The sequence below is a fragment of the Yarrowia lipolytica genome, chromosome 1A (genome assembly GCF_001761485.1).
Source record: "Yarrowia lipolytica chromosome 1A, complete sequence".
In the NCBI taxonomy this organism is placed as follows: Eukaryota; Fungi; Ascomycota; class Dipodascomycetes; order Dipodascales; genus Yarrowia; species Yarrowia lipolytica.
In genome coordinates this window covers 1,163,388-1,188,619 of record NC_090770.1, presented here as the reverse complement: position 1 = coordinate 1,188,619, position 25,232 = coordinate 1,163,388, and the positions used below count along the sequence as shown (strand labels likewise).

The 25,232-nt window shown below is 48.0% G+C and overlaps 10 protein-coding genes, 1 non-coding gene and 1 pseudogene across 11 annotated transcripts; 8 read left to right on the top strand and 4 right to left on the bottom strand.

Moving 5' to 3' along the window:
* The first annotated feature begins 620 nt into the window (after positions 1–620).
* Positions 621–704, top strand: YALI1_A11880r. Its single transcript has one exon. It is a non-coding gene; the product is annotated as a tRNA-Gln (tRNA).
* A 206-nt stretch (positions 705–910) lies between these two features.
* YALI1_A11876g (uncharacterized protein) lies at positions 911–1,298 on the top strand (the record flags this gene model as incomplete). The annotated part of the gene is made up of 2 exons (XM_068281742.1): positions 911–956; positions 1,000–1,298. The coding sequence occupies 2 exons, from the start codon at positions 911–913 to the stop codon at positions 1,296–1,298; spliced, it is 345 nt and encodes a 114-aa protein (XP_068137843.1).
* A 1,889-nt stretch (positions 1,299–3,187) lies between these two features.
* On the top strand, positions 3,188–4,984 carry YALI1_A11854g (uncharacterized protein; the record flags this gene model as incomplete). The annotated part of the gene is made up of 1 exon (XM_068281741.1): positions 3,188–4,984. The coding sequence occupies one exon, from the start codon at positions 3,188–3,190 to the stop codon at positions 4,982–4,984; it is 1,797 nt and encodes a 598-aa protein (XP_068137842.1).
* Positions 4,985–5,108: 124 nt separating this feature from the next.
* On the top strand, positions 5,109–5,426 carry YALI1_A11833g (uncharacterized protein; the record flags this gene model as incomplete). The annotated part of the gene is made up of 2 exons (XM_068281740.1): positions 5,109–5,220; positions 5,269–5,426. 2 exons carry the CDS (start codon positions 5,109–5,111, stop codon positions 5,424–5,426), a joined length of 270 nt encoding a protein of 89 aa, XP_068137841.1.
* Positions 5,427–6,083: 657 nt separating this feature from the next.
* On the bottom strand, positions 6,084–6,463 carry YALI1_A11821g (uncharacterized protein; the record flags this gene model as incomplete). The annotated part of the gene is made up of 2 exons (XM_068281739.1): positions 6,084–6,322; positions 6,367–6,463. 2 exons carry the CDS (start codon positions 6,461–6,463, stop codon positions 6,084–6,086), a joined length of 336 nt encoding a protein of 111 aa, XP_068137840.1.
* A 2,416-nt stretch (positions 6,464–8,879) lies between these two features.
* On the top strand, positions 8,880–11,486 carry YALI1_A11797g (uncharacterized protein; the record flags this gene model as incomplete). The annotated part of the gene is made up of 1 exon (XM_068281738.1): positions 8,880–11,486. One exon carries the CDS (start codon positions 8,880–8,882, stop codon positions 11,484–11,486), a length of 2,607 nt encoding a protein of 868 aa, XP_068137839.1.
* Positions 11,487–12,171: 685 nt separating this feature from the next.
* On the bottom strand, positions 12,172–14,052 carry YALI1_A11745g (uncharacterized protein; the record flags this gene model as incomplete). Its single annotated transcript, XM_068281737.1, has 4 exons — positions 12,172–12,581; positions 13,123–13,162; positions 13,248–13,386; positions 13,679–14,052. 4 exons carry the CDS (start codon positions 14,050–14,052, stop codon positions 12,172–12,174), a joined length of 963 nt encoding a protein of 320 aa, XP_068137838.1.
* A 1,556-nt stretch (positions 14,053–15,608) lies between these two features.
* On the top strand, positions 15,609–16,630 carry YALI1_A11723g (uncharacterized protein; the record flags this gene model as incomplete). The annotated part of the gene is made up of 3 exons (XM_066094055.2): positions 15,609–15,773; positions 16,036–16,236; positions 16,304–16,630. The coding sequence occupies 3 exons, from the start codon at positions 15,609–15,611 to the stop codon at positions 16,628–16,630; spliced, it is 693 nt and encodes a 230-aa protein (XP_065950127.2).
* Positions 16,631–18,161: 1,531 nt separating this feature from the next.
* Positions 18,162–18,794, bottom strand: YALI1_A11698g (Compare to YALI0A11638g, Misc non-coding, weakly similar to uniprot|Q7SBE5 Neurospora crassa Hypothetical protein; annotated as a pseudogene).
* Positions 18,795–20,960: 2,166 nt separating this feature from the next.
* Positions 20,961–21,473, top strand: YALI1_A11676g (uncharacterized protein; the record flags this gene model as incomplete). The annotated part of the gene is made up of 1 exon (XM_499986.2): positions 20,961–21,473. One exon carries the CDS (start codon positions 20,961–20,963, stop codon positions 21,471–21,473), a length of 513 nt encoding a protein of 170 aa, XP_499986.2.
* Positions 21,474–21,605: 132 nt separating this feature from the next.
* Positions 21,606–23,210, bottom strand: YALI1_A11654g (uncharacterized protein; the record flags this gene model as incomplete). The annotated part of the gene is made up of 1 exon (XM_499985.2): positions 21,606–23,210. The coding sequence occupies one exon, from the start codon at positions 23,208–23,210 to the stop codon at positions 21,606–21,608; it is 1,605 nt and encodes a 534-aa protein (XP_499985.2).
* An 850-nt stretch (positions 23,211–24,060) lies between these two features.
* On the top strand, positions 24,061–24,394 carry YALI1_A11643g (uncharacterized protein; the record flags this gene model as incomplete). Its single annotated transcript, XM_068281736.1, has 2 exons — positions 24,061–24,209; positions 24,253–24,394. The coding sequence occupies 2 exons, from the start codon at positions 24,061–24,063 to the stop codon at positions 24,392–24,394; spliced, it is 291 nt and encodes a 96-aa protein (XP_068137837.1).
* Positions 24,395–25,232: the final 838 nt, after the last annotated feature.

The window sequence follows — 25,232 nt, the reverse complement described above, 5'->3', positions numbered from 1 at the left end:
GTGGATTGTTGATGGTTGGAGTGTGTGTGAGGGAGAAATCACTGGAACCTTTGGTTTATTTGGTCTTCTCAATCACACCCGTGTGTGAGGGAGAAAACACTGTAGCCTTCTGGTGGCACTGTCTTCTCAATCACACCCGTGTGTGAGGGAGAAAGCGTTGGAACCCTCGTTCTCAATCACCTATTTGTACGAGGGAGAAAGCGCTCGAACCCTCGGGTTTTGTGGTCTCCTCAATCACATCCTCCAGGGACAGTGGAAAGAATGCCGGAGGTGGGATAAGGCATTCTATGGGATGTTGGGTGGGATATATAATTGAATGTATTGATTGTTTTGAAACACATGAGCTGTATATTCATATGATTAGCTGTTATTCGGGTTGTTACTTACGAAGGCTGTCTCAGAGGGTATCGTTACTCTGCTATTAAGGCAAAAACAGAAAAAAAAACAGACACAAGACGCCGAAGCGAGATCGGTGCTGACCCAACCAAGTACCGGACCAGTTACTTGCTGCTTACTATTGTAAGTGCCTTCTGCATCCGCCCTTGAAGATCGATCTAACAAAAAATTTGAAAACCACTTTTTCTCATTCAAATAGAAAATACACCCTCCTAGTCCTCAACGGTTGTGTAGTGTAGCGGTTATCACCTTGGATTCTGACTAGCTGTTGATTTCCAATAACCCCGGTTCGATTCCGGGCACGACCTTTTTGTATCGCGGGGCGTTGAATGCTTTTTTGGTGGGTATTCCTCAGGTGTTATGTAAGCATTAACAAGAGCGGAGTCTTTACGTCACATGCGTACAGAATGTACCTGTATCTTGAGTATCACATGACCTGTATGTTGAGTATCACATGACCTGTATCTTGAGTATCACATGACCTGTATCTTGAATATCACATGACCTGTGTTCGATGATGAAAGTATCATCACGTATTTTCCATTATTACAACCCCCATTGTTCACAATGTCTTTGGATCCGAAGTTTTGGGGTTGTTCATAGTGTTGTTTCAGCCGAAATTTCAGCCGAAACTTCTCGCAACATGGTGTTTGGCGATAGTAGCTGCGGTGGGGGGGTTTAGACTGGCAGATGAGGTTCAGGTTTTTCCCCTATTGTCTGTTGGGGGCCCAGGGCGTCGGTTTGAAGAGGTTGTCTCCGATTTTGAGGTTGGTTTTGTAGTCGTTGATAAGGGCCAGAGACTTATGATTCCATCCACCCTCGGCCTGCTTCCCGAGATGGGCCCTCTCTCAAGTCCAATTGGGCCACTGATTCTGTGGTTTCTGCTCCCGCCAAGTCTCTGAGCCAGATTCAGAAGGGGGAGGAGGCTGCTCTAAAGAATACAATTACTTTGACAACTGCTGTTTCCTCAGGAGGAGTGAAGAAGTACGATGACGTGCTTCCTCGACGAGTCCCTGTCTCCGCTGCTGCTACTGTTCCGGGTGCTTCTTCCCCCTGGTTCTATGCATCCTGTCAGAGCTGTTAGCAGAGAGTTGTAGAGGTAGTCAAAGATTTGATAACGGTCGGACTTGTACTCCATGGGCAATTTGGATCAAATACCCAAGTCCAGATCGCGTTAATATGATGTATGGTTTCATGGGGTTTGTTTGAAACCAGCTTTTCTGTTGAGAAGTCGCGCTCTTCGATCAGATTCTCAACAGCGGAACAGCTGAAGGTACCGTTGGAAGACAGGGGTAAAACACTGGTCATCTATGAGGTCAGGAATCATCTGAGCAATATAGAATTTTGAGGACAAGTATGGTGCTGTAGGTGATGATTCGACCGAATAGAGACCAATTCAGTGTGTTTGTCAACTAGCAATGACCTTCATACTGATCTCCAGCTTTTCCCATTGGTTTGATGCCAGGCACTGTAATGCACTTTTCGACGGACAGCAATTTCGGGAAAGTCTTTCAACAACGCCGGAAGTGGTTCAGTGAGAAACTCGACTGGCTGATCGAGCTTGGACTCGAGCTGGGCAATTCTGTGTACCCTGTCAGGTTTCTGGTCCACCATCTGGCCCATTCTGACCAGCAGTTCGTCATGGGAGTGTGGACCACTCAATCACGTCCTTGAAAGGGGGTTGACGAGAGGTGTCCACTTTGATTCATGTTTGCGATGGGGTGGTTGAGTTTTGTGGAGAAGTGGAGCACAGTATTGATTGACAATAGCTGTCGAGTGTTGAGCAGCGACTTATGAGTACAGTGGTTTTGTTGTGGGTACAGTAAGCGGATCAGATGAATCGTCGTACAGAGGTCGTATAGAGGTCGTACAGAGGTCGTACAGAGGTCGCACAAAAGTCGTCGTCGTTCAGTCGAAAAAAGTCATTCAGGCGTTCAGTCGTCGTCATTCAGGCGTTCAGTCGTCGTCGTTCAGTCGTCGTCGTTCAGGCGTTCAGTCGTCGTCATTCAGGCGTTCAGTCGTCGTCGTTCAGTCGTCGTCGTTCAGGCGTTCAAGTCTTGTCCTTACCATCATCATTCATCAATCCCATTGGTCAATATGTCGAGAACCCTCTTCAATACATCGAAGCGTAAGAGCTGTGGATCATGGGCGACGCTTTTTTATTATTTTAATTCGAACTGAAAAAGTTAAAAAATTAAAAAATATATTAAAAAATTGTGTAAAATATACACAATGAGATCAGACCGGGACTCTGGCAATTGTCACGGATGTTGGCCGGCTTCCTCAAAGTCCAATGCCCATTCTCTAGTGGTTGATCTCCTCTGGCTCTCAAGTGTGTCTACACTTGGTTGACACTAGCTGACATTAGTTGACATTGGTTAAGATTAGGTAACCTTAGTAGAGATCAGTTGATTATCTACCAAAATCTTGTTGATATTTAGTTTACATTTGTTGACATCTTGTTAAACATAATCGAAAGCGAAAAACAAAACAAAAACTATGATGTCCCCGAGATGTGTTTCTGAAAGTCTCCCTGGCTTCGTAACCTCTGCCATAACTGGACAATACTTAATCACCTAATATATACATCCGAAACCCAGGTTTCGCGGGCTTCAACAGAATCGTCGATCTATACTTGGTCTTGTCTGAACCTTGTCATCACTCCAACTGCCAGAGCCACACGCCTCCAACCAGCTCTGTCGCTGCAATCAGAGACGCCATCACAACGTGTTGCAACTCCGCATTGTAGTGTTTGGCCTTCCGACACGTAAACCCCACGTGAACGACCGACATGGACGCGAAACAGTACATTCAGCGGTGCTACAATGCCGTTGGACTCCCCGATCAGTTAGATGTCCACCGGCGCTATTCCTACCTCTTCAATGATTGGTCGGCCAAGCTGGTAGAGTCGGTCAAGCCGCAAGTCCACATCATGGTCAACAGGAGATTTATGGCGAAAAGAATGGTGTCACATATCTGGACGGACGAGCTCAAGGACATTACTCTAGGTGAAGAGGTTACGAGGGTAAATTTGGCCCGGGATGCTGTTCCTTGGGTGATCCTGGCAGCCCACATTCTCCTGGACTACACAGCAGACGCCCTTGAAATCGCAACCTCATTGGTGGATACCTTCCATATCCACGGCATTTCCCAGTCCACGATAGAGCAAGTTGTTGCTTGGAGTCTTTATCCCATGGGCCTCGACTACAATGTTGACTTGGGCAATAGTAAGACGCGACAAGAACAATTGAAGTACGCAGCAGCAAACGAGTCCAGACTTTCTGAGAAGCGGACGGAAATTTGGAGGGAGATTTTTGACCATCTCCATGAACATAAAGCGTTCGCTCACCCCAAAGTCGGGGCTGGAGTGGTCTACTTTGCGCTGTATCGATTGCCACAAGATCACTTTATTGAAGATGATTCTCATCGACTGTACACCGTCTTATTCATTGATGCTGCCACTGGAGCTCTCGCTTTCACCTCTCCGTTCCAACGAGAGCAGCAAAGTCTTGGGGCAATCAGCCGATATATGCGCAACCATATCGATCTTTTTGTGAGAAAACACAATCAGCCAGCCTTCATGATTTGTGTCAATTCTTGGGACCGTGGACAGCAACATGCATCGCTCGTGATCCTTCTTCAGGACGTTGTACAGGGGCTTCCACCTCTTAACACGCGTTTTTGCATCTACACGACCGAGGGCGAAGATATCTTTTGCGACTTGCCAGCGACACTCGCCGGGACCTTTCTGGAGATCACAGAGAGACTGGAAACGGCACTACAAAAGCTCAAGGTTGACCAGAATTTATCCTTCTATACCGAAAGGGGCCCCGCTGCCTGCTGGGAATACATATTGGCGTCGTCTTTTGGAGACTTGCTCGAAAGGAAATTCCACATGACTTGGCCTCGTTCGTATTACCCGGGTAGAGCTAACATGAAGAACACGCCATGCAAATTGAGCTTTGCCATACCTGGTAAAGGGACCTCAATTTCTCTGACAGACCAACGCAGCTGGGACCGACTAAACATTTCTCCTTACTTGGATATGATAGCTGGCAACACGACGGCTCAGCATGAAGTGGTGGATCATTTGGAGGAGGATGTTCAGGAAGAGCTTCATCGCACTCTGAATCTTTCAGCAAGCTACTTTTTGCATCATGTTTCTTCCGAAACTAAAAGTAGACATCCCCTATCACGTTGGCTCGAATTGCTTCTGTATATGCATCGTGTGGCTAACTCATCTAAGACCAGTTTCGAATCATCTCTAGTGAAAATTACTCCAGTCGAAACCAAACCTGCTGGCAGGGTGGATCGACAACCGGCGCTCAAAGATGATCCAAACACTAAGACCGGAGATTCGACTACAGGTTCAATGCAACTTCTCTCAAATGCCCGCACACCTGCGGGGACTCCTGTTTACTCGGCGGACGCAGCAGTTGCCATGGTGCGTAATATGCAGTCAAAGTACAGAATTCGTTCGAGAGGGGGGAGTGTAACTTCAAAGGTCAGAGGCCCTCTTGGTAAAGCCAAGATTATTGATGGAAATAAGTCTCGTGGCTTCTCGCAGGTTTCTCACCAACAGAAGTAGCATTGCCAGAGACGAGGTTGATACCTAATAAGGCATCAGAGATGTTTTTATCACTGTTTCAGGCTACAAACCAAGGGCGATACTAATATGACAGTACATACTAACATGTACTGTTTTAATCGAGATGTGTCGTTCACTTCTTTTCATTAATCGACTCAGTTCTCCCTACATCGGTACTGTCTGCCCATCTCCGTTTCTGTTAAACGATATCACCACCACCAACCTCAGCTCATCATGTTCGCTAATAAATGAGTTCCAATAATGTACCTGGTCGATCCTTGTAGGCCACGAAGAGGTCTATATTTGGCGGTGTTCTAGTGTTGTTGACGGTTGCTGGTTATTTCAACGCTCTTGCCATTATATTGGTCAATACGCACATTCGGGTATTGCTAATAACAGGGCAGCTCTGATTGGTATCAAGTTCGGGACTCAGCGAGGATAAATGGACATACCCTGTCCATGGTGGGGTGAGCACCGCTATAGGTCAACTACCGTTCACCAGTCCCATACCGACCCTCGTACGACGATACAGGACCATACCTATGAGTAGGAGCACACTTTTTTGGCTGCCAGGGTGCTATAATGGTCCTGAGACGATTCAACCGCAAAGGTCTTGGAGTGACAGATGGAGAAAGTCGGTAGATCGATCGACTATTCTCATTGTTCGCGAGCATCGACAGTGTTTTACAACTATGTATCTGTATCAGCACGTCTTCTAAGGTGCCTTCTCCACCTGTTGTGTCCATCTACATCTCCTCACATAACGACGACAATTTGCAGCAGAATTTCAACGCGTTGTTAGCTTCCCAAAAGGATGCATGGGGGGTGGGGGGGGGGGGGGGGGGGGGGGGGGCTCGAACTGGCCCTGCACTAATGGTGTCTTGTCTTCTGTACTGAGCGTGTACTACAAGTTTCTATATCTGAGAGGAATGTGGTCAATCTGTGTTGTTTTGAACAATCCTCTTCACCCATGGGATGGTGACTCGCCAAATCATGATCAAACCACCCTACGGCCTGCTCGGAATTCCCCTTCGTCGGTTCATTGCATTCACGAATGACAGAATCAGCAGGTATTCAGCCTGGTACTATTGACATGGTGCTAGTTCTCACACACTCGCTGGTGTTGAAACCAACAAGTGCACATCACGTTGGGGATATGGGGTAAAACAGGTGCTATAATGTTGGCTAATAGCTCTTTGTTAGTTGATGCCGTTGACTGTACCGCAAACGCATGTGGTGACCAGTAGATCCCGACTTTCAATCTCAGCAATATTGGGGATGCTGGTTCATGGTTTGAACAATTGTTGACCTCCAACAGAGCAACATTGAAACACAAAACTCGTCGGAGTTGCTACAAGTACAGTGAATACTTTTTCAGCCACCGTCAACAATCAGCTTGTCGATGTACAGTGCACCAATTGAGTCCATTGGGGTTATGCGCCGATCTATGTAGTGTGCTTCATTCCGGCGAACCGGCATATTTCATCGCTACAACACTACTACTCGCTAGATGAAGTTGGGCACACTACCAAGGCCAAGTTGAAACATATTCCGAGGGGATCGACGAGTAGATGGATACTAGTACAAGTCTGCTACGAATCTCCGAGGACTTGGATCGGCGATGTCCGCCTCAACCAAAAAAATCAGTTGTCTGTGTGAAGCAAGATGTAGACAGACCTCCACAACAGAACTAGTCGCTCCGATGTACGTGTCGATAGTCTGAGACTACCGTATCGCACTTGTAGGTGCTCGATTCAGGTCGCTAGTTACAACCTTGGTGATTAGTTGCCTGAGAGGGGACTTTAGTCGGTTTTGTATCGGCTGACCCAGAGCGAACCCAACAGACAAGAATGGACTTTTGTTTGAATGGTATGCTAAAATGAAGTCAATTGAGCTGATTTGAGGGGAGTTGTGGAGTCCCATGACGTTTCTCCTTTCATCAACTCCAGATCCCGATGATACCACCCCCCTAATCAGGAAAATTGGACTACAGTACATACAGTAGCGTGAACTCTGATGGCTCACCAGCAATCCCTTACAGTAGTCTAGCTGTTACCGTACCATATTACCGGTGAGTATTGTGGAATTTGAGTACCGTGGAAATTGTTTCCTTTACTCTAGTCTTTACAAGTTATTCCAAGTTCCTTCCGAGTTGATTCCAAAATTCAAGTTCATTCCGAGTTCAGTCCAAGTTTCATTTCATTCCATATTCAAATTCAGTCGAAGTCCGTTCCTCATTTTTCAATATCACAATGGAGGCTGTTAGACCCGATTATTTATTGAAGGATTTTCAAGTAATTGTGGCCATGATGGAGTTTTATCATCAGCTTCTGTTGGTCTTTTGCAAGTTCAATTATGTGTTGTATTAGTAATTGGTCCCATTGGATTTAATATTAATAATAATAATAATGTAATAATAAAAACAAAATAGATATTATAAAGACCCTTTGCAGTAATAAAACCCCTCAAAATAGCACCGCCCTTGAAATTTCCCAATCTGCCAAATAGTGCGGAATGTGAAGATACCCCCAGCACAGTAATAAACAGAACAGTAAGCAAGATCGGGGCATTCACCCAATATAATGATACACAAAAGGTCCAGAGTTGCTGCTGATAGCACAGCCTCACCCTTGCGTCAAACAGCCCACCTTTTCACGAATAGCCCTCCCCAAAAAGTTGTATTTCCCCCCACAAAGTCGTATTTTAGTCTGGATGATGCCGTACGGCCTCAAACACTTGACGAAATTAGTGTCCGAGACCATCTCAACGAGTTTTTTGGGTCGAGATATTCGCGATCTTAGGTCAGTCACGTTTTTTTCAAGTCTTTTCAGTATTTTTCCAGCTCATTTGAATGTTTTCCAAATCATTCACATTTTAGAATTTGCAACATTATTTTCATTTATTTTCATTTTTCATTTTTCATTTTTTATTTTTATTTTCCATTTTCTTCGTCCAATTTTCTTCATCGAATGATTCTTCACTGAATTTCTTGCTTAATTTGGCCAATTCGCACGAAACATGCCCCTCAAATAGCGAAAGAGGCGTTCTGCCCACTCCAGGAACGCCCATTCAACAATCATAGATCAGATCCACTCACCTAACATTCTCACTAAGGCCTAGCGCCGCTGCTGATATCCGCCAAACGCACAATCTCCCGCTTTCATGGACAACCCCCGTTCGACAGTCGCTCGAGCAGCATCAGGGGAAACGAAGAAACCCTGAAGATGACAAACACACCCGCTCCACCGCTTATGTCTAAACCATCTCCATCAGACATGACATTCTTCGCCAGTCGCTGTGAACATTTAGACCCAGTATTAAATGTTAATCACCACTGAACTCCTAGCACTTCTGCTAACCGGGCCTAAAGTCCTTTTGTTATGTGCATCGCTCACCCTTACCTTAGCCTGGAATTGGACTGACCAACTTGCCCGATAGAGAACGGGTGAGCGGGACATAAAGCAATGGCGAGATATCAACATGAGACAGGATCAGAGGCAGGAACACTTGCCACGGTGGTCGGTTTGGACATCAGCTACTAGCCGGGATGGTGGCTCACTTTCCGGGATGGTGGCTCACTTGCCGGGGTGCGGGATCACTTGCCGGGATGGTGGCTCACTTTCCGGGATGGTGGCTCACTTGCCGGGGTGGGGGATCACTTGCCGGGATAGTGCCTCACTTTGCTATGGGCCCAGAAATCTTGCCGGGATAGTGCCTCACTTTGCTATGGGCCCAGAAATCTGTGCTAGCAGTATGCAGGTTGTAGATCCAAACCCCAACTCCGGATGTCTCTTGAAACGGACAAAAGGGCACAGTCGATTATATATACTGTACCAAACCCGACGACAATGGTAGACCACCAAACAATCCCCCCCCTCCCACCAACTGAGTGATCATGAAGATATCTCACATCTTGCTAGGACTGCTCGCCACCACGGTGCATGCTACTATCACCAGTGACGAAAACATCCGTCAACACATTCCACCTCGTCTATTGACTCAGGATGCTGATGACCTGATCAAACAGCTTGTGGCCGCTGCTAAGGAAGTAGCCAACGCAAATGGGCAGACAAACATCACCCCAAATGTCGACAGAGAGAAGATCAAGAGTGACGCCCGAAACCTCGGAAACTCCTTTGTTCTGGAGGATCTCCAGAAGCAGCAGGACTTTGCCTACTACGTCTATCCCTATTTCTGTGACCCTCCGAATTGGTACGATGTGCTCAGTGTCTATGCCCCCATGCGTGATCCGTATGCCATTAAATACTGGCTTTCGAGATCCGGCTCTCCCCCGTACACTCTTGCGCAGTACAACGAAGCCATCAACCAGGTGTACAAGATGTACGCCGCCCAGCAGGCTGCTAGATGGAAGGAGACCCAAGAACAAGTCACGGTGGTCAACAACTGGCCCCCCGCTGGAAAGTGTATCCCCCTTGCCTCGATCACCACCACAACTGTCGTTCCTGGTACCAAAGCTGGAACCACCACAATCTCCAGCGGTGGTCGCTACCATGTGGAGATTACCAAAGTTCCTGTTTCCACCAACACTATCCCTGGATTGTCTGCTGGAACACGAACCCTGGTAAATTCTCAGGGAAACTTCTACAATGAGGTTGTAGTTGTTCCTGCCTCGACAACCACCGTGCCAGGCCACACAGCTGGAACTGCGACTCTTACGGATGCTGACGGCGGATTTTATGAAGTGGTCACGCTCGTTCCTGTGTCAACCATCACTGTTCCGGGTTTAGTCACTGGCACGGAAACCCTCGTCAATCGCAATGGGAGTTTCTATGAGCAGGTAACCGTCGTCCCCATGTCAACAACGGTCGTGCCAGGCCATATTGTTGGAACTGCCACTATTCGAAACAGCGATGGCGGCTTCTACGAGCGAGTCCCGAGTGTTCCTGTCTCTACCAACACCGTTCCTGGATTGATACCAGGAACTGCCACCCTTGTCAACCACAATGGCAGCTTCTATGAGCAGGTAACCGTCGTCCCCACGTCAACAACGGTCGTGCCAGGCCATACAGCAGGAACTGAAACTCTGCGAAACACTGATGGTGGGTTCTATGTTCGGGCTACTGTCATCCCTGGGTCAACAACAGTGGTTCCGGGCCACACGGCTGGAACCGCGACTCTTCAGTACACTAATGGCAGTTTCTATGAAGTAGTTACCAATGTTCCCGTCTCCACAAACATTGTTCTAGGTCTGACTGCTGGCACAGAAACCCTCATCGATAGTAAAGGCAACTTCTATGAGCAGGTAACGCGCACTGTGGTCTCGACAAACACTGTCTTAGGAGAATCTTCTGGTACTGAGACACTCACCAATCCCCACGGTGACTTCTATGAGCAGGTAACCAGTGTTTCAAGCCTGCCTATCTTTTCAACTCGTTCCTCCGGTAGCATTGTTTCCACAAACATTGTCCCAGGATACAGAGAAGGTACGGAAATCCTCACTGGCACCAATGGAAACCTGTTTGTTCAAGTGACACGCACTCCAATCTCCACCAACACTGTTTCTGGATCCATTGTTGGCACAGAGATCCTTATCAACTCGGACGGAGATTTTTTCGAGCAAGTAACCAGCATTCGAGCCTCCTCCATCGTTGATGCAACCTCCTCAGCCTCTGCCTCCACTGATAGCTTCTCGTCAACTGGAAGCACCTCGTCAACTGGCGTTCCTTCCTTGACACGTATTAGTGGTACATTCACTGTTTTTGCCACGAAAGATTCCTCTCCATCTGCTTTCGTCGCCACAACCATCTCTTTTGGACACTCCAAAGTAGCTGAAACCATCAGAGACACCACTGGAGACGCTATGGAGCAGGCGACTAGTACTCCATTCTCCACCAGCCCTCTTGTAGGATCCGTTATCGACACGGAAATACTGACCAAGTCGAACGGAGATGTCAGCATCCCGGTCCCAACAGCTGCTAATACCAAGTCCTCTGCAACTTCCTCGACTGATATCATCTCAGTCGTCCCTGACTCCGTGCATTTTGGATCCACAAAAGAAGTCAAGTCTCCCACTGACACCATCAGTAGTTCCTTTGTGCATGAGACGGGCGCCCCCGTCGCGACCAAGACTTCTACTGGAATCACCGTTGCGATAGAAATACATGCGAGCCCCAGCAGTGTCCAGTATAAGCAGACTACCGGTTTCCCGAAAGTTGCTTCCACTATGGCCATCTCCTCCAACAGTGTTGTCTCCGCTCTCGTGGCTCCTAGACCTACAACACACACCAGTCTCAGAAACTCCGAAGATGAGTTCACTGGGCTGAGTACCAGCGTTAATGTCTCGAAAAACATGGTGTCGACTGTATCTGGACCCAACGAATCTCAGACAAGCAAGGGACCTGGGGACGGCTCAATCAGCGTTGGCGGAGTTCCTCTCTCTGCCCAGCCTCCCGGCCTTGAGTTTCCCATCCAGGCCAACAGTGCTTCCCGACTGGCTATCGGTGCCGTTCTCGTCCTTCCAATGGCCCTTCCTCTTCTGTGAGTTGCTATTCAGGTCCATTATCTTCTTTAATTCTCTTTAATCTTCAATTAGTAACTCTCAATATCATATTCAGTTTCGTTCAAAACAAAAACACACGACTGCGAATCACCAATGATAGCCACAATGTAGAAATGAGATGTAGCGATCAATTGAAACACCAAGTGTAAGTCGTGTATGTCATGGAACATTGTTAAGATATCGTTGAATTTGTTTGTACAGAAACCACTCGTATCTCATTTCGGCTATCTCCTCGTTGAGGGGACATGTGGAGATTTGTAAACTGTTATGGTGTATCTCAAGGAGGTTGGGGGCTACTGGACGAACAGGTTCATCTTTCCTCCAGAAACTTCAGCTATCGGTACATCAATGGATTACATAACCCTCCATTGTCCATGCTAGTACCAAGTATCTCTTCATCACGGCAATAATACCATCAATACTCCATTACTCAATACCGGAGAGCTCGCCTAGTGTTAGTCGTAGTCCAATAGAGGCACAAGTATGAAGAAGAGACTCCGAAACCTCCTATTCAACCCCAACCCTTGAACCAAGCCTTTCACCATCATACTCTAGGTATGAAACATGGGTGGGTGACCCTCCTGAAGAACCACCCATCAACCTGTAAGGGCAGGTGGTCCTCTTGAGAACTCCCCACTAACCCGTAGGTCATTATCCACGATTTTCGTCAATCAGGGCTTCCAAGCGATTGGCAGCGAGGGTAGCTACACTGTTTCCGGAAAGAAACCCGGAGAACGTAGAAACCTGGAGAGACAAAACCGATGAACGACCAGAGCAGCTCGGGAACGACCAGAGCAGCCCGGGAACGACCTACAATGTCACGGTAGTCCTGCTCGTTGAAGTCCTTGCGTTTGAAGCAAGAATTCATGGCCGGTTTACAGCCTTGCAGGTCACATAGAGCCTGGTAAGCGGCACCCGCTGAAGGCACGACGAGAGTTATCGAGTGAGGAATTGTTTGGGCGTTCTGGGACGGCAAAATTTGGACAGTGATGTGGTTGATTTTGTGGTTGATACCCTCCTCGCATACACGAAGGCACTTGACTGGGCCCACGAAACGCTGCTCCTTCTTGCCGTCGTCTGAACCGCACAAATTTCAAACTGAGAGACGTCCAACGTTACACGGAGCTGGCCTTCTGGATGAGACCAAGAACCAGTTCCTATGTCAACGCTTTCTGAAGTGCCCTGAAAGCCTTTTCCGTAGATCGGCGTCTTTCCCAACCCGCTGTAGACCCTTCAAATTTGGTCGTGCCTCTACCTGTAGTCAACTCATGTAAGGGAGCCGTAAGGAAAGTAGCTAGGATTGGTCGTCGTCAATAACGGCACGAGTATCTCTTCATCCCATCTACAATATCATCTGCAATCCGATCACCCATCAATTGACCAAGGAACTCATAGTCCAGCGGATACACACCTGGTGAACCACGCTTCTTCTGTTGTTTGCCATGACCATCGTTGACTTGTGTCCTTGCACGTATCTAGCCTCTTTCGCGACTCTCGCGACTCGAAGGGCGAACCATACATCAAAACTCCCTTACTATCTTGTGGTTTTTGAACAACACCATGGCTGCTATCCATCACTCAGCAAGTGTCGTCCAGCTGAAGGGAGTAAACCCCCGACGGACAGCTGGAGCGGCGGCGTCGGCGACAGGATCTGCAGTCTACGTGGGCCTCTTGGTAGATATTCCACGGCCAGTGGTGAACCCCGGGATGGACTCTGAGACAGGCTGCTCAGGAGTAACTCACATCCAAAAACGTTGGCAAAGCCCACAGCGTGAAGGTGCCAGAGTTCTTCAGAGGTCGATTGTAGTTCACCAAATCACGAGAAATCTGAATTAGCGCTTGAAAGAGGGGCTCAATCAACAGAGAGGCCTTCCTGGTGGTCCTGTTCAGGTAACGAGTCAAAACCAAGGCTAAGCAACCCAGTAGAGACCCTGGAATCGGGGCGGTCACGCGAGGGGCAGCAGCAAATTGAGCCAGGGCCAAGGGGGACATAGTGAGAGCGTTTCCCAGCATGGCTAGAAAGAGCCGAAGGGTTTCCAGACAAAAGTTTGTGTGGTACTCCTTGAACCGGAAACGCAATTTCTTTTCGTGGTCGGCAAATATGACAATGGGGGCTTGTCAAGTCCCTTCTTGCGGAAAAGGTCTTTGAGCAAAGCACAGAGGTCGCGCTGAACCGATGCGTTGCTTCGGTCTCGTCGAGGTTAGCGAGGTCATCCGAATAGGCCTTACAGGCGGCAGCAACAAATGGCTGAGGATCCCTGAGTTCATACAGACTGACAGGGCGTGGTGGTGTTGAGGAGAAGAGCACAACAAAGCAGCAGGGGCGGATTAGTGTCTTCCAATTCCCGCTACCGAGACTCTCGTAGGAAAACTCAGGATCTGGACCGAGTTCAGACTTGCCAGACAGGGAAGTAGTGGAGGCAGGCGTACGGACAGGAGTAGAGAAGCGATAGGCGGAAGAGCCCTGGTCAAGGTCATCGGCACCACCCGGGGCAGTGCCCTCGCCACTAAAGGCAGCTGGAGGATCGCTGGCAGGGGAAAACCCCATGTTGTCCTAACGACTTTGGAGGGCAGTAAGCATCCAATCGAGGATATCAACGACAACAGAGCACAAATTCTGCTGCTCTCTCCGCAAGTTGCTCAAGTTTGGCGGCGAGGCAGAGAATGGACTCGTTGAGAGCCTTGTAATCCACACGGAAGACAGCGTTGTCTGGCAGGGTGGAAGAAAGTCGAGAACGATGAGAGACAAAAACGAGGTGTCAGCCACCAGATGTGGGGGATATAGCCACAAAGAGTACCAGGGGTTGGGTAAGTAGGACAACTGAGTCGATACGCAACTCTAGACGATGAGCGTAGTCTTTTTAGCGATATCCAATGCCCACCCGGTGATTGACTCGTTATCTTCTCGATTGAATGACTTGAACTAAAGATGGAAATGTTCCTATAGACCTCTACGCAGTTCTCAACGGACGGCCAACCCCAGAGCTTTGTGAGGAAGGTGAGGCCGGTTCTCCCTGCGGTTGGTAGACCCAGGTGTTTGTCGGACGACGACGGCGAACGGGAATCAGTAGAAGGTATTGGCACCAGACAACTCCACAAATCAGCAGCTGTGAGCAGAAGAATGGATAGACGTCGACGTGACGAGAAGAGGTGCAGTTATACCAACAAAAAGTTGTTGCGAAGAAGGAGTTACTCTGCCGGATGACTAAACTTTCAAAGCAAGTGGTTGCATAAATGTACCTGGATTGTGCGCCGATTGTGCATTGATTGTGCATTGATTGTGCACCGATTATGCATAGTATTTCAGTGACTTGTACTGTACACTACAGTACTGCACAAGTACTTGTAAAAACGGATTCCGCAAGAGAAGAAGTTATGGACGACACGAGACAAACTTGTTATCTGGATTATTGCTGCGCCTTCAACAATTGCTACACCTGCCATCAATCTCGGTTGCTGCTTCAAAAGCTGACGCTTCCCTCACCCCTCAGGGTCACACAATCTTCCGTTTTCAATCAACCAGGTCAACACCTATCAACTTCTGCTTCTTTCTCCCTTATTCTACCCAATCATGACTAGCAAGCGTCACGCCGACCCACGATTCAACCCTGGGCAGTTTCTCAGCTACCATTGTAGCCTCAATGGCTGCTCCACGTTCACTCCTCATGAAATCTTCTATCGCGTCTATCTTCTTCTCAGGTGTATAGATGGTTCCCAGAGCGCCAACCCAAGCAGTGCAGACTCAGGCGGTGAGGACCTTCTCAACCGTTCCGAAGCCCCCGACGAGCTAAAGACTATCTGCACCGTTTCGGTTGAAGGCTCAACCAAGAATGGTGCTCGAGAAACAGAAAATTCCTTTCACGACAACCTTTGGGGACCCCTGTCTTCCTAGGTACCAACATTACTCTACAATCTCTCCGGACCAAAGGAACACGTCCGTCTGAAACTGGGACATTGTCCGCACTCGTCTCCAGAGCTTTGGAGAGCTTCTTGAGACCATTTATAAGTTCATTCCTCCTTTCCGTCACAAACTTGTGTATGGGGAGAAGATGGTGTACGATATCGAACAGCAGGAACGAGTCATGGAGGCCCTGACTCTTCAATATGACCACTTTTCTCCAACTACAGGTTCAGGAGTGTTTCTTGAACCCCCGTTTTCAGAAACAGGAGATTCAGAACAGACTGAACCAGAGAAACCTGCTGGTTGTGGAAGTGGAAAAACACTCTCTGGAGATCAAACGACTGCAGAAGTGCGAGGTTGACACCACAGTTCTGCCGAAGAAGTCCTAAGAGGAGGAGTGGAAGTTCCAGGCCAACCTCTCTAAGGCTGATTCGGACATTGGTGCATCTGAGGAAGCCCTGAAGCAGACTGAAGCATAGTTCCTTCGACTGTTACTTGAAGCTCAGCCGTCTGAGAGTCCCGAGAAGGTCAAAGGAAGGGCAGGAAGAAGAGCTAGTTGGTATTGAATCGAAGCGAACAGGGAAGATGGTTCTCTGAAGGGCAAAGGAGACCAATAAGCAGGCTAGAGAGGCAAAAGACGAGGCGCATAAGCACTATCGAATTGCGTACCATGACTGGAAACAGGAGTACTTTGTCAAGAAAGCCTACAAGGAAGTACAAGGACGAAGACATCAAAGGGGTCCCAGCCACTACTTTCCCTTCACCACTTTCATCAAGGACATCAAGGACATGGCAAATGACATCCGAAACCTGATGCATGGTCATTCGGCAGTCCTTCTACAATATCAAGAAGACGAGATGTAAGGACATTCTAGGTCCTATCAGTCGGTATTTGTAGATCAAAGCCAACATTCCGGGCTTGTTGATTTGGTTCATCACCAACTTCTTTCTCACCGATGACTTGTTGTCTTCCTACCTGGTGTTTAAGAGACGACACACCAATATCATGGAGAGGAAGCTGAGTGAGATCAGTCCCAGCAGTCACAACGGTGTCAAGATTTTCCAGTGGGTTGAAAGAATTCGAGAGCCCGACAATATCGAGGGCTCAATTCTCTCGTGGGTATGCTTCATGTCTCGCGTCGACCATGGACATCTCATTGTTCGCAACTTTCTGATCGACAAGGGCAACAGTGATTGCATTTCCGTCACGCGAGACTGTCGATGACGGCATGGCGATGAGACTACAAGTCTCATTTGTAACCGCAAGTTCTTCTACACCCAGATCAAGACCCTCGGTGAAAAGGGCCTCTTTTGAAGATGAAATGGCGTTGGATTGCGACTCTCGATACCGGCTTGCCAGCAGGTCCAGTCACCTGGTTGACCAGGAGTTCTCAATGAAAGGTGACTTCACAAAGTGGACCAGTGCGATGAAAAGGCGCAGCGGTGACTGTCCTTTTATAAAGAGAAGGAATAGTACTTCAACGGTACTTCAACGGTACTATCGCACAGGTCTGTGCACTTTGGAGTGAGCAGCTTTCTGACAAAACTCGAATGAACCAGCGGAGGGGGCATCTCGGCAAAAACTCAGAGCTCATTATTGTTTTTAATAGTCGAAAGGCGATTCTGGAGAGTCGTCGTGAAGTAGCGCGGTGAATCTCTGGAGAAAAGCAGAAATGATCTTGAATGCTCCCCTCAGCTCTGTCTAGTAGAAGCAAGTGTCTGAGTACACATAGAAGCCGGTTCAGTTGGACGGAATCAACTCCGACCAAGTATTTCTGGACATTCCCGCGAAAATCAAACGAGTGGGGGAGCAACTTACTCGCCAAAAACAACTGAATCCCGAAGCTAAGGGCTGGATCCAACTGGCGCCAAATTCGTTGTCACTTGTTGATGTCAATGAGGAACAGGCTGGACTTTCTTGTATACATTGGAAGTTGGAGGAAGCCAGAGCACGGCTTCAGGAGCTGAGACAGAAGGACGCTCCCGATGGAGCAATCAACGACCATGTTTTGTGCAAGTTTATGAACATTTTACTTGATTTTGAGCGGAATTCCTCACGGAAAAAGGAGCCAAATTAGAGCGACAACTCGTCAATAGCTCCAAAGTCCCCTGTGTGTTTCTCGATCACCTTGTTGAGATTGATGCCTATAAGCAGGTTTTTGTCGTCAACGATTGAAGAGTGATAATAGGTAATGTACTGATTTTTTATTGTATTTGAGATTGTAGCAACGTTCAATTAATACTTTTTAATCAGAAAATAGTTGCAGCCATTTGATATTAGTTGATTAGTTCAATTTTGGCAGTTCGTCGACAAACTACTCACCCCATTCAAGTAGACATCCACCAACAACCACAACAAATGACAGACTCATTTGTCCTATTGATTTGAGCTCTGAGATACGATACGTGTACGAATACGGTACAGTACTCGTACCGGTAGCACACATGCTCTCCCCCGGCCTTGTTTGTCTGATTACATCATCACGAATGGTAGCCTTCAGACTAGAGTATGTTGAAAGGGCTCTAATTTCACCAACTGGAGCGTTTTTTAGGCGTATTACGGAGCCTCCCTTGGATCTCTAGCCGTAAAACAGTACTCAATTGTACTCGTCGTTGTACTCCCACCTACAGCCCCTTTGCTAAGTGACTTACTCCCAGGGGGTGGGCCAAGTGAGACACCTCTTCCGGTGAAGAGAGGCACCTCCCGGTGAGGTTACTCGGGTTCCGAGTTTGGGGTCGTTGTCTTTGTAGTCCTGGGCAGAGGTTCCAAGTCTCTCCTTTGTGGGTTGCCATCGGAATCACACCTGTATGTCCTGGTTCTTCTCGTAGGTATGAGATAACGGCGTCGGACTCAATGTTCCAGGCTCCCAGTGTTTTCCATCCCGTGACGGGATGGATTCGAACCAGACAGTGTTATCTCTCAATGTGCTTGGGGCCAGCCAGAAGGATATTTTGGCCAGGTGTGGGCACTTTGGTAGATGGCAATCTAGCCGTTGGGTAACCCCTGGAACACCGGCGAGAGTTGACGTAGGCTCCATATCCAGATTACCAGGCGATATCTTCTCTGACAGAAGGAATCTGGTCGTCGTGGAGATGAGTAAGTCCAGCAGGCAGGACTAAGATCAGTGACCTCCTGAGGCTCCTCCAGGCTGCCTGAAGCTGGTCTGTCGTCCTCCAAAATCCGGTAGTCCGGCCGGAGGGGCTTGGTAGCCTTGCACATGGGGAGCATGGGGAACCTGGAGATGTTTCCCGATCTTGGAGCCCCAAAACTGGCAGATTTCCAGCTGTTAAGCGAGGCACAGGTCGTGGTGTCGGAAAAAGACAACAGTTCAGCTGATAATGACAAGAGCCAGTTCGTCTAGCTGTACGCCCGCAATCTCGGTTCCAATTGTTTGGAGGGGTTATTGACAGTAGTGGTGTTCGCCCGCAGCGATTCTTTGCCGGACTCGGGAAGATTGTCAGCCACCTCTGACGCTCGAGACTCAAACAGCTCATTGTTCACTTTCGCTGGACTTTCCGAGGTCGCGGGTCATCCTTGTATCGTCATTGCAAATCTACGGTTGATTTTCCAAATTCTAGCGATAATTCTCGAGAACCGACCTGGTAACTGTAGACCATACTCGTCGGAGGAGTGAAACGGGTGCGCCATGTTCAGCTTCTGATGTTCGTTAAGTTGAATAACCGGAACTAATGTTGTAGATGTTGCATATTGAAGAGTTGTTGAATGGAAAAAGTCGACGTCCTGAAGTGAACGGCTGACGAACCTGTCTCTGAGGCAGCTTTCCCCTTCAACGATTGGGGGACACTGAATCTCTCTCTTCAGAGGTGCCATCATGAGTATGACAATAACGGCCCGATTAGCAAACGGTCCCTCTCACCTTGTCTCTCACCATGCCCTCCAAACGCCGAGTCAAGGAGAGTATCTATCGTTAATGTATTTGTTATTTAATAGTTCATTTTTATTCAGCAAAAAATATATGGATCTTGTACATGGAGTCTCCAAATCACAGAATGGTCTTAGAGCCGTTTGTAGATCCTATTTTATATATAATTGCAGATCCCATTTTATATATAATTGCAGATGCCATTATTATGTATTTATTTTTTAGATCCGATTTTATTTTGATTTTTGTTTCCAATATATTCGATTCAGGAATAATTTAATTAATGTATCATTTAAGAGAATCTCCGTATCGAATGCAAGAAAAACGGGGCTATACTGTACAAGAATTTCAAGAGAATCTAGACTCCTGGTAAGAAACAACTGTTAGTCCAAACATTTTACATCTCAGTCCGATTCGACCGAGATTCGAACGCCGATAAACCTCAGCAATCATCTCAACTGTACAACTGTGAAGGTGCTCTTAGTAAGCAGGCAGAATATCAGTAACGTCCGGAGTAACTGATATCTGACCAGTCCGTAACTCCACCCCCATTCCCAAATGTCTTTTGGAAGCCGTTTCTCGTCTCGTCTCTCGTCTCGTCTCTCGTCTCTCGTAACTTTTAACCTGAGCCGTTCCAGGAAGAACTCTAGCTGTTGGGAATTTGAACACCCGAGAGCCAATCAAACTAGCCAATAGCCCCATCCAAGCCCATCTCTCCGTCATTACTTCTCATTGGCACATTCGGCGAGGTCTTACTTCTCCGGGAGGTTACTTTTCATCTCATCCGTTCATGCAGAATCCGCGCATTGGCGAACTAAGAGTTGGAACCTAGAATAAAACTCCGAGGTGGGTCGAGGTGGGCCAATGGGTGACCAATAAGTGTTTTTATACATGGAAACGAGTTCATTTGGTGATAAATCATACAAGTTCCAAAGTGCATTGCGAAATATCCCCGTAGGCCAGTCGGTGCTGAAGCGAATCGACTTCCCATACCCACTTACGCAACTCAGACATGCAGCTTAGAGATGAAGATCCGAGCCGGTCGGTACTAAAAATAACCAAGCCAAGTTTGCCGTCCTCCGGGTCTTGCCAAAAGATGCCGATACAGCAGTTGTGTTACGACCTTTCATTGAACATTACTACTGTAGTTACTGTACATACTGTAGCTACTATCAACCATGGTATCGTCTACAGTTGATACAGCAATTGAATAGTAGTAAAACATTCAGAACAGCATCAATGGAGATCAACGGGTTAAATGCTGATCCATGTCGAACACTGTCGTCTCTTACGTCATTGTGCGTGTGGATCACTGCTTTGGAGTTGGTGGAGTGAGTCTGAATGGGGTCGGTGAATGGCTAGACAGAACATAGTGGATGGAGCATTGACAGACACAGCATTGACAGACAGAACATTGGCAGACAGAACATTGGCAGACAGAAAATTATCTGATTTAACACTTGTAAACTGTTCAACGACATTCAGCTTCTCATAACGGCCCTGAATCGACCAACTCTGGACATGTTACACTCCAGATCGTCATGTCTCACTCTGAAGACGGCGCGTCTCAGTCAACTCCGACGAGCCGTCTACCAAACAACCATCCCGATTGTTATAAATACGCAAGTTAGCTCCAAATTAAACCCATCCACACCATCAACCTCTCACACTATGAAGTTCTCCGCCCTCGTCTCCACCTCTCTGCTTGCCCTGGCATCAACTGCTCCTGTGGACTCAAACATCCCCTACCACTACGAGGTAAACTCCACTTCGGCCACTCTTGACGGACAACCCTTTCTACAGGACGCTTCTGTCATTGTCGAGCAGGGCGGACCTTTTGCCATCACTCTCAACCCCGAAAACTGGGCTCTGTTCACAGACACTCTATACAACCACACCGGCCTGACTCCTAAGAGCCCCAAGGGTCTGCTGGTGATCGAATGTGCTCGAGCCGAGGACGCCAAGTTCGAAGTCAACATCCACGGACAGGTCTTCCACTTTACTGGCAAGGAAATTGCCAAGCCCGACCCGGACCACCTTGGATTCTGCTCCCTCAACGTGTGGAAGAAAATCATTGATGCCAACTACTTTGGTCAGCAGTTCATTGACAACGTTCTCCACGGAAAGACTCTTCCCGGCAAGTGGCTAGGTCCTGGTCCCAAGCCTTCCAACTGGAGGGACTAACCGAGTTTCTGCGCCTGGACATTGTTCTCGTTAGCATTTTTCTACCTCTCATCACTGATTAGTTTAATCAATAACACTATAAATAGATCTCTCTCTCTCTCTCTCTCTCTCTCTCTCTCTCTCTCTCTCTCTCTAATGGGCAATACCATTGTCGATACTCTCCTGAACCAACTTCCAGTATCGCTCCTTGGTCAAGTCCCGCAGTTTCTTACCGTAGACCACAAAAACAAGAAACACCAGCCCACATCCCGCACAGACACCCGCGCCTTCTCCAAACGTCTTTCCGTAGCCCTGGTTGGCCAGCCACGGAGTGATGCCGTATCCGATGCCAAAACTCATGAGGTTTCGAATGACAATCACGGTGGCCATGGAGTCTGAAGCCACTTCTCGGTACGAGTCAATGGCATAGGAAACAGACGCAGTAGCGGCCAGCGTTCCACAGCCTCCAATGAGCCCCATAGCCATGATCAATCCGAACCAGTGCACATGAGTGGCGGCTCCAACTCCCCACAGAACAAGGGCTCCAGGAACTAGAGCCAGGTAGACGACCAGAATCCACAGTCGATGTTCGGGCTCGGAAACGCCATTATTGCGACGAGCAAGGTACATTTTCAGAATATCAGACATGTATCCTCCTCCCCAACCCGCAATTCCGGCCACAATTGAGGGAGAAAAGTACGACAGACCGACAGAGATGGTGCCAAAGTTATAGGGGGGACTGGACAGAATAAGAGAAGCGGTGGCATTGAGCACGTTGAACCAGACCAGGGAGCTGCCGTAGAGAAAGCCCGAGTACACAATGGCTGGGAAAAGAAGCAGTTTGAACGGTCGCTTGAACATGGTCCACAACATCATCGGCCGGGGTTTATCAAACAATGCTAGTTTCTGCACATAGGTCTTCTTGGAGTAGTGAATCAAGTGTCCATGTCCGTTTTCGACACTGCTTGCTTCGTGGAAGCTCCCCTTCTTCTCTGTCAGCTCGGTGTTGACGACCTCGGTCACTTCGCAGTCGGAGTTGATATCGGAGTTGCCCTCTGTCACAATCACTGCGGCCTTGGTGTGTCGGTTGTAGTTGGTCTCTTCAAAGAAGAAGAAGAGAATCACCGACACCACTCCGCAAAAGATGGCTTCCCAATACAGCACCCAGGGCCAAGACTGGCCCACGGCAATCGGAGCCGCAACCACGGGAGCAATGAAGTTGGAAAACATGAGCATGAAGGCGTATAAACCGACCCAGCGGCCGCGCTCGTGCTCAAACCACACGTCGGAGATGGTCACTTCGCATAGCGACTCGATTGGAGCCTGCACGAAGCCCTGGAAGATTTTTGAGCCGATCCAATGGCCGTTGGAGGTGGCAGCGTGGGCCGACCAGACCTGGGACGCTAGCGTCAACAGCAGAGACGCCAGGTACATGGGTCGTTTGCCGTACTGTTGGCCCAGAGGCTGCCATACTAGACAGCCCAGGCCGAGAAACAAAAACATGTAGCCTGTGCCCTGGTTGAGAGTCGCCAAAGGAAGTCCCGAGTCTTTAGAAATAGGCACCAGAATGGAGTAGATGGACGCCGAGGCCACTCCGGAGCAGAGGGTGAAAGCGCTCATACATGCCATACAGAGCACCTTTCGGCGATAGCTCCAGTTGAGAGGGTCGTCGGGGTCGTCTGAAGGGACGGGGAGCTTCACTATTTCAGAAGACTCCAGCCAATTGCTGGTTCCAGGGATCTTGGTAGTGTCCAGCATTTTTGGCGGCAGTATGGTGGGCAGATCAAGCCCCAGATCAAGCCCCAGATCATGTTATATGTTCACCCGTGCATGACGATAACGTATCTAAGCTTTTGACGATCCTTCTTCATATGGGGATCTGATGCGACGTTGCTGATACAGGTATCTGGTATCGACACATTGCGCTATCGGTGCGAGGGAGGTGACACCATCAATCCAACGTCCATCCGATCAAAAGTACTCCGGCAGGATATTTTCCTCGTTATCTAAACGCGCTGAATAGCATTAACCGCGGCAAAGAGTTTCCGACTGTGACTTCTCCTTGTGGAAGTGTGAAACTTTTTCCCATCCTAACTTTTGTCGGCGGTTCGAGAGGCGGGATACGATAGCAGCGTCGAGATTTGCCCAAGACAAATGCGTGGGCGGTGTCTTAGATAATCGCGGCTAGCAGTTCAAGATTGGTCAGGCCAGGGTGTGGCTTTGGTGGAATCTGGAGCTCATCCGAAGTCACGACCCCATCCCGAACTGGTCACCCATCTTCTCACCGACCATCCCGAACTCAGCCTCTTCAGCCCCAGATACGGTTAGAATTCCTGGCTGAGTCAAGATGGGTCAGGGAAGTACTCCATGTTGTCGTTGTGTCGTTTGTCTAGGTTGGCATTCATCAATTGAATAAAATGTGAAGAAATTCAACTAAAAATGCGAATCAAATCGTATTAAATCACAGATGCAATCTGGAGTCGTGCCGGTCAATCAGAAGGATTCATTGCCACAGTTAACCTCTCGGGAACTGTCGGTGTCTCATTCACTGCCACACTCTTTGCTTTAGCGTACTTTCAACTGACCTATGACTGAATGAGTGATTTAAATGGTACTGTACGGTAACAGGACCAGCCGTGTCCATTCGTGTCATAATAATGAGATCCAATTGAGAGATGGATATATGTCATCGCTTTTGAAAGAGAGAGCTGATCCTGCTGAAATCATCCGTGAATTCTCTCGTCTTGGGTACAATATGTACCTGTGAACACGCAGTTTGGCCGCAACAAAGAAGTAGGAGTGCACACAAGCCGTGGGATCAATTAAGAGTAACCGTATGTATCAACACGAGCGATAAAGCGCCCTTATCTTGTGAGTTGAGTGGGCCAGTCCATGTGTTCGGGATCCACATTCATTGGTATTCGGCCAGCCGCCTAGGATAACAAGATAACCAAGGTCATCAGGTCCAAGGCGTGGTACCGATGATGTGATCAAATTCCTGTTTGCTGACGTTGCTGTGGCCACTTCTGTTTGTTTCTGCCCTTCTATCTCTGCCCTTCAGTCTCTGCCCTTCTGGTTCTGCCCTTCTGTCGCCCAAGAAAGACTGATTACAGATGAACAAACCATCACGTAAGCACAATCTCACTAGAACCCACGAGATCATACCCAATCGCCTCCAGAAGATGCTTCTCGGCAACAACAACAGCAGAATGCGAGGCGGGCTTCGAAAGTCGCGCTAGAATGGCAGTAATACCTTCGAATTGAGAGTGGATTTTGAGAGCAACGACTAGACCTGCAACAAATGCCAAGTCCGATTCCAGACGCTCGTCCCGCTCCACATTTCTCTCCCCAGATCGCGCAAATCTGCCCAGAGGCTCATTTGGAGTCTCCTTCCACAATTTTAACGCAGACTGAGGAGAACTTTGGTCACGTGATGCATGATATCGAGTCACCAGATTTTCGGTTTCTTCGACTATCCGTTGTGGGTATCCCTTTGTGATTGTCTCCATTGTGTGGTGTAGTAATTTTTTTTGGTGTCTAATTATACTGTGTTTTTTTCTGCATAATAATACCCACAATAATTATAATTTTTGGGAACAATGTGTGGTTTTTTTTTTTTTTTTTTTTTTTTTTTTTTTTTTTTGTAGCTTTTTCTTTTTTTAAAATTGTTTTAAGTTTTTTGTTAAATGAATTGAATCCAGTTGACTAATGTGACTTTCTTAGTTGATATTTACCTGACATAATCTGAAAATTAGTTGAAAAATGTTTTTTAAGATAGAT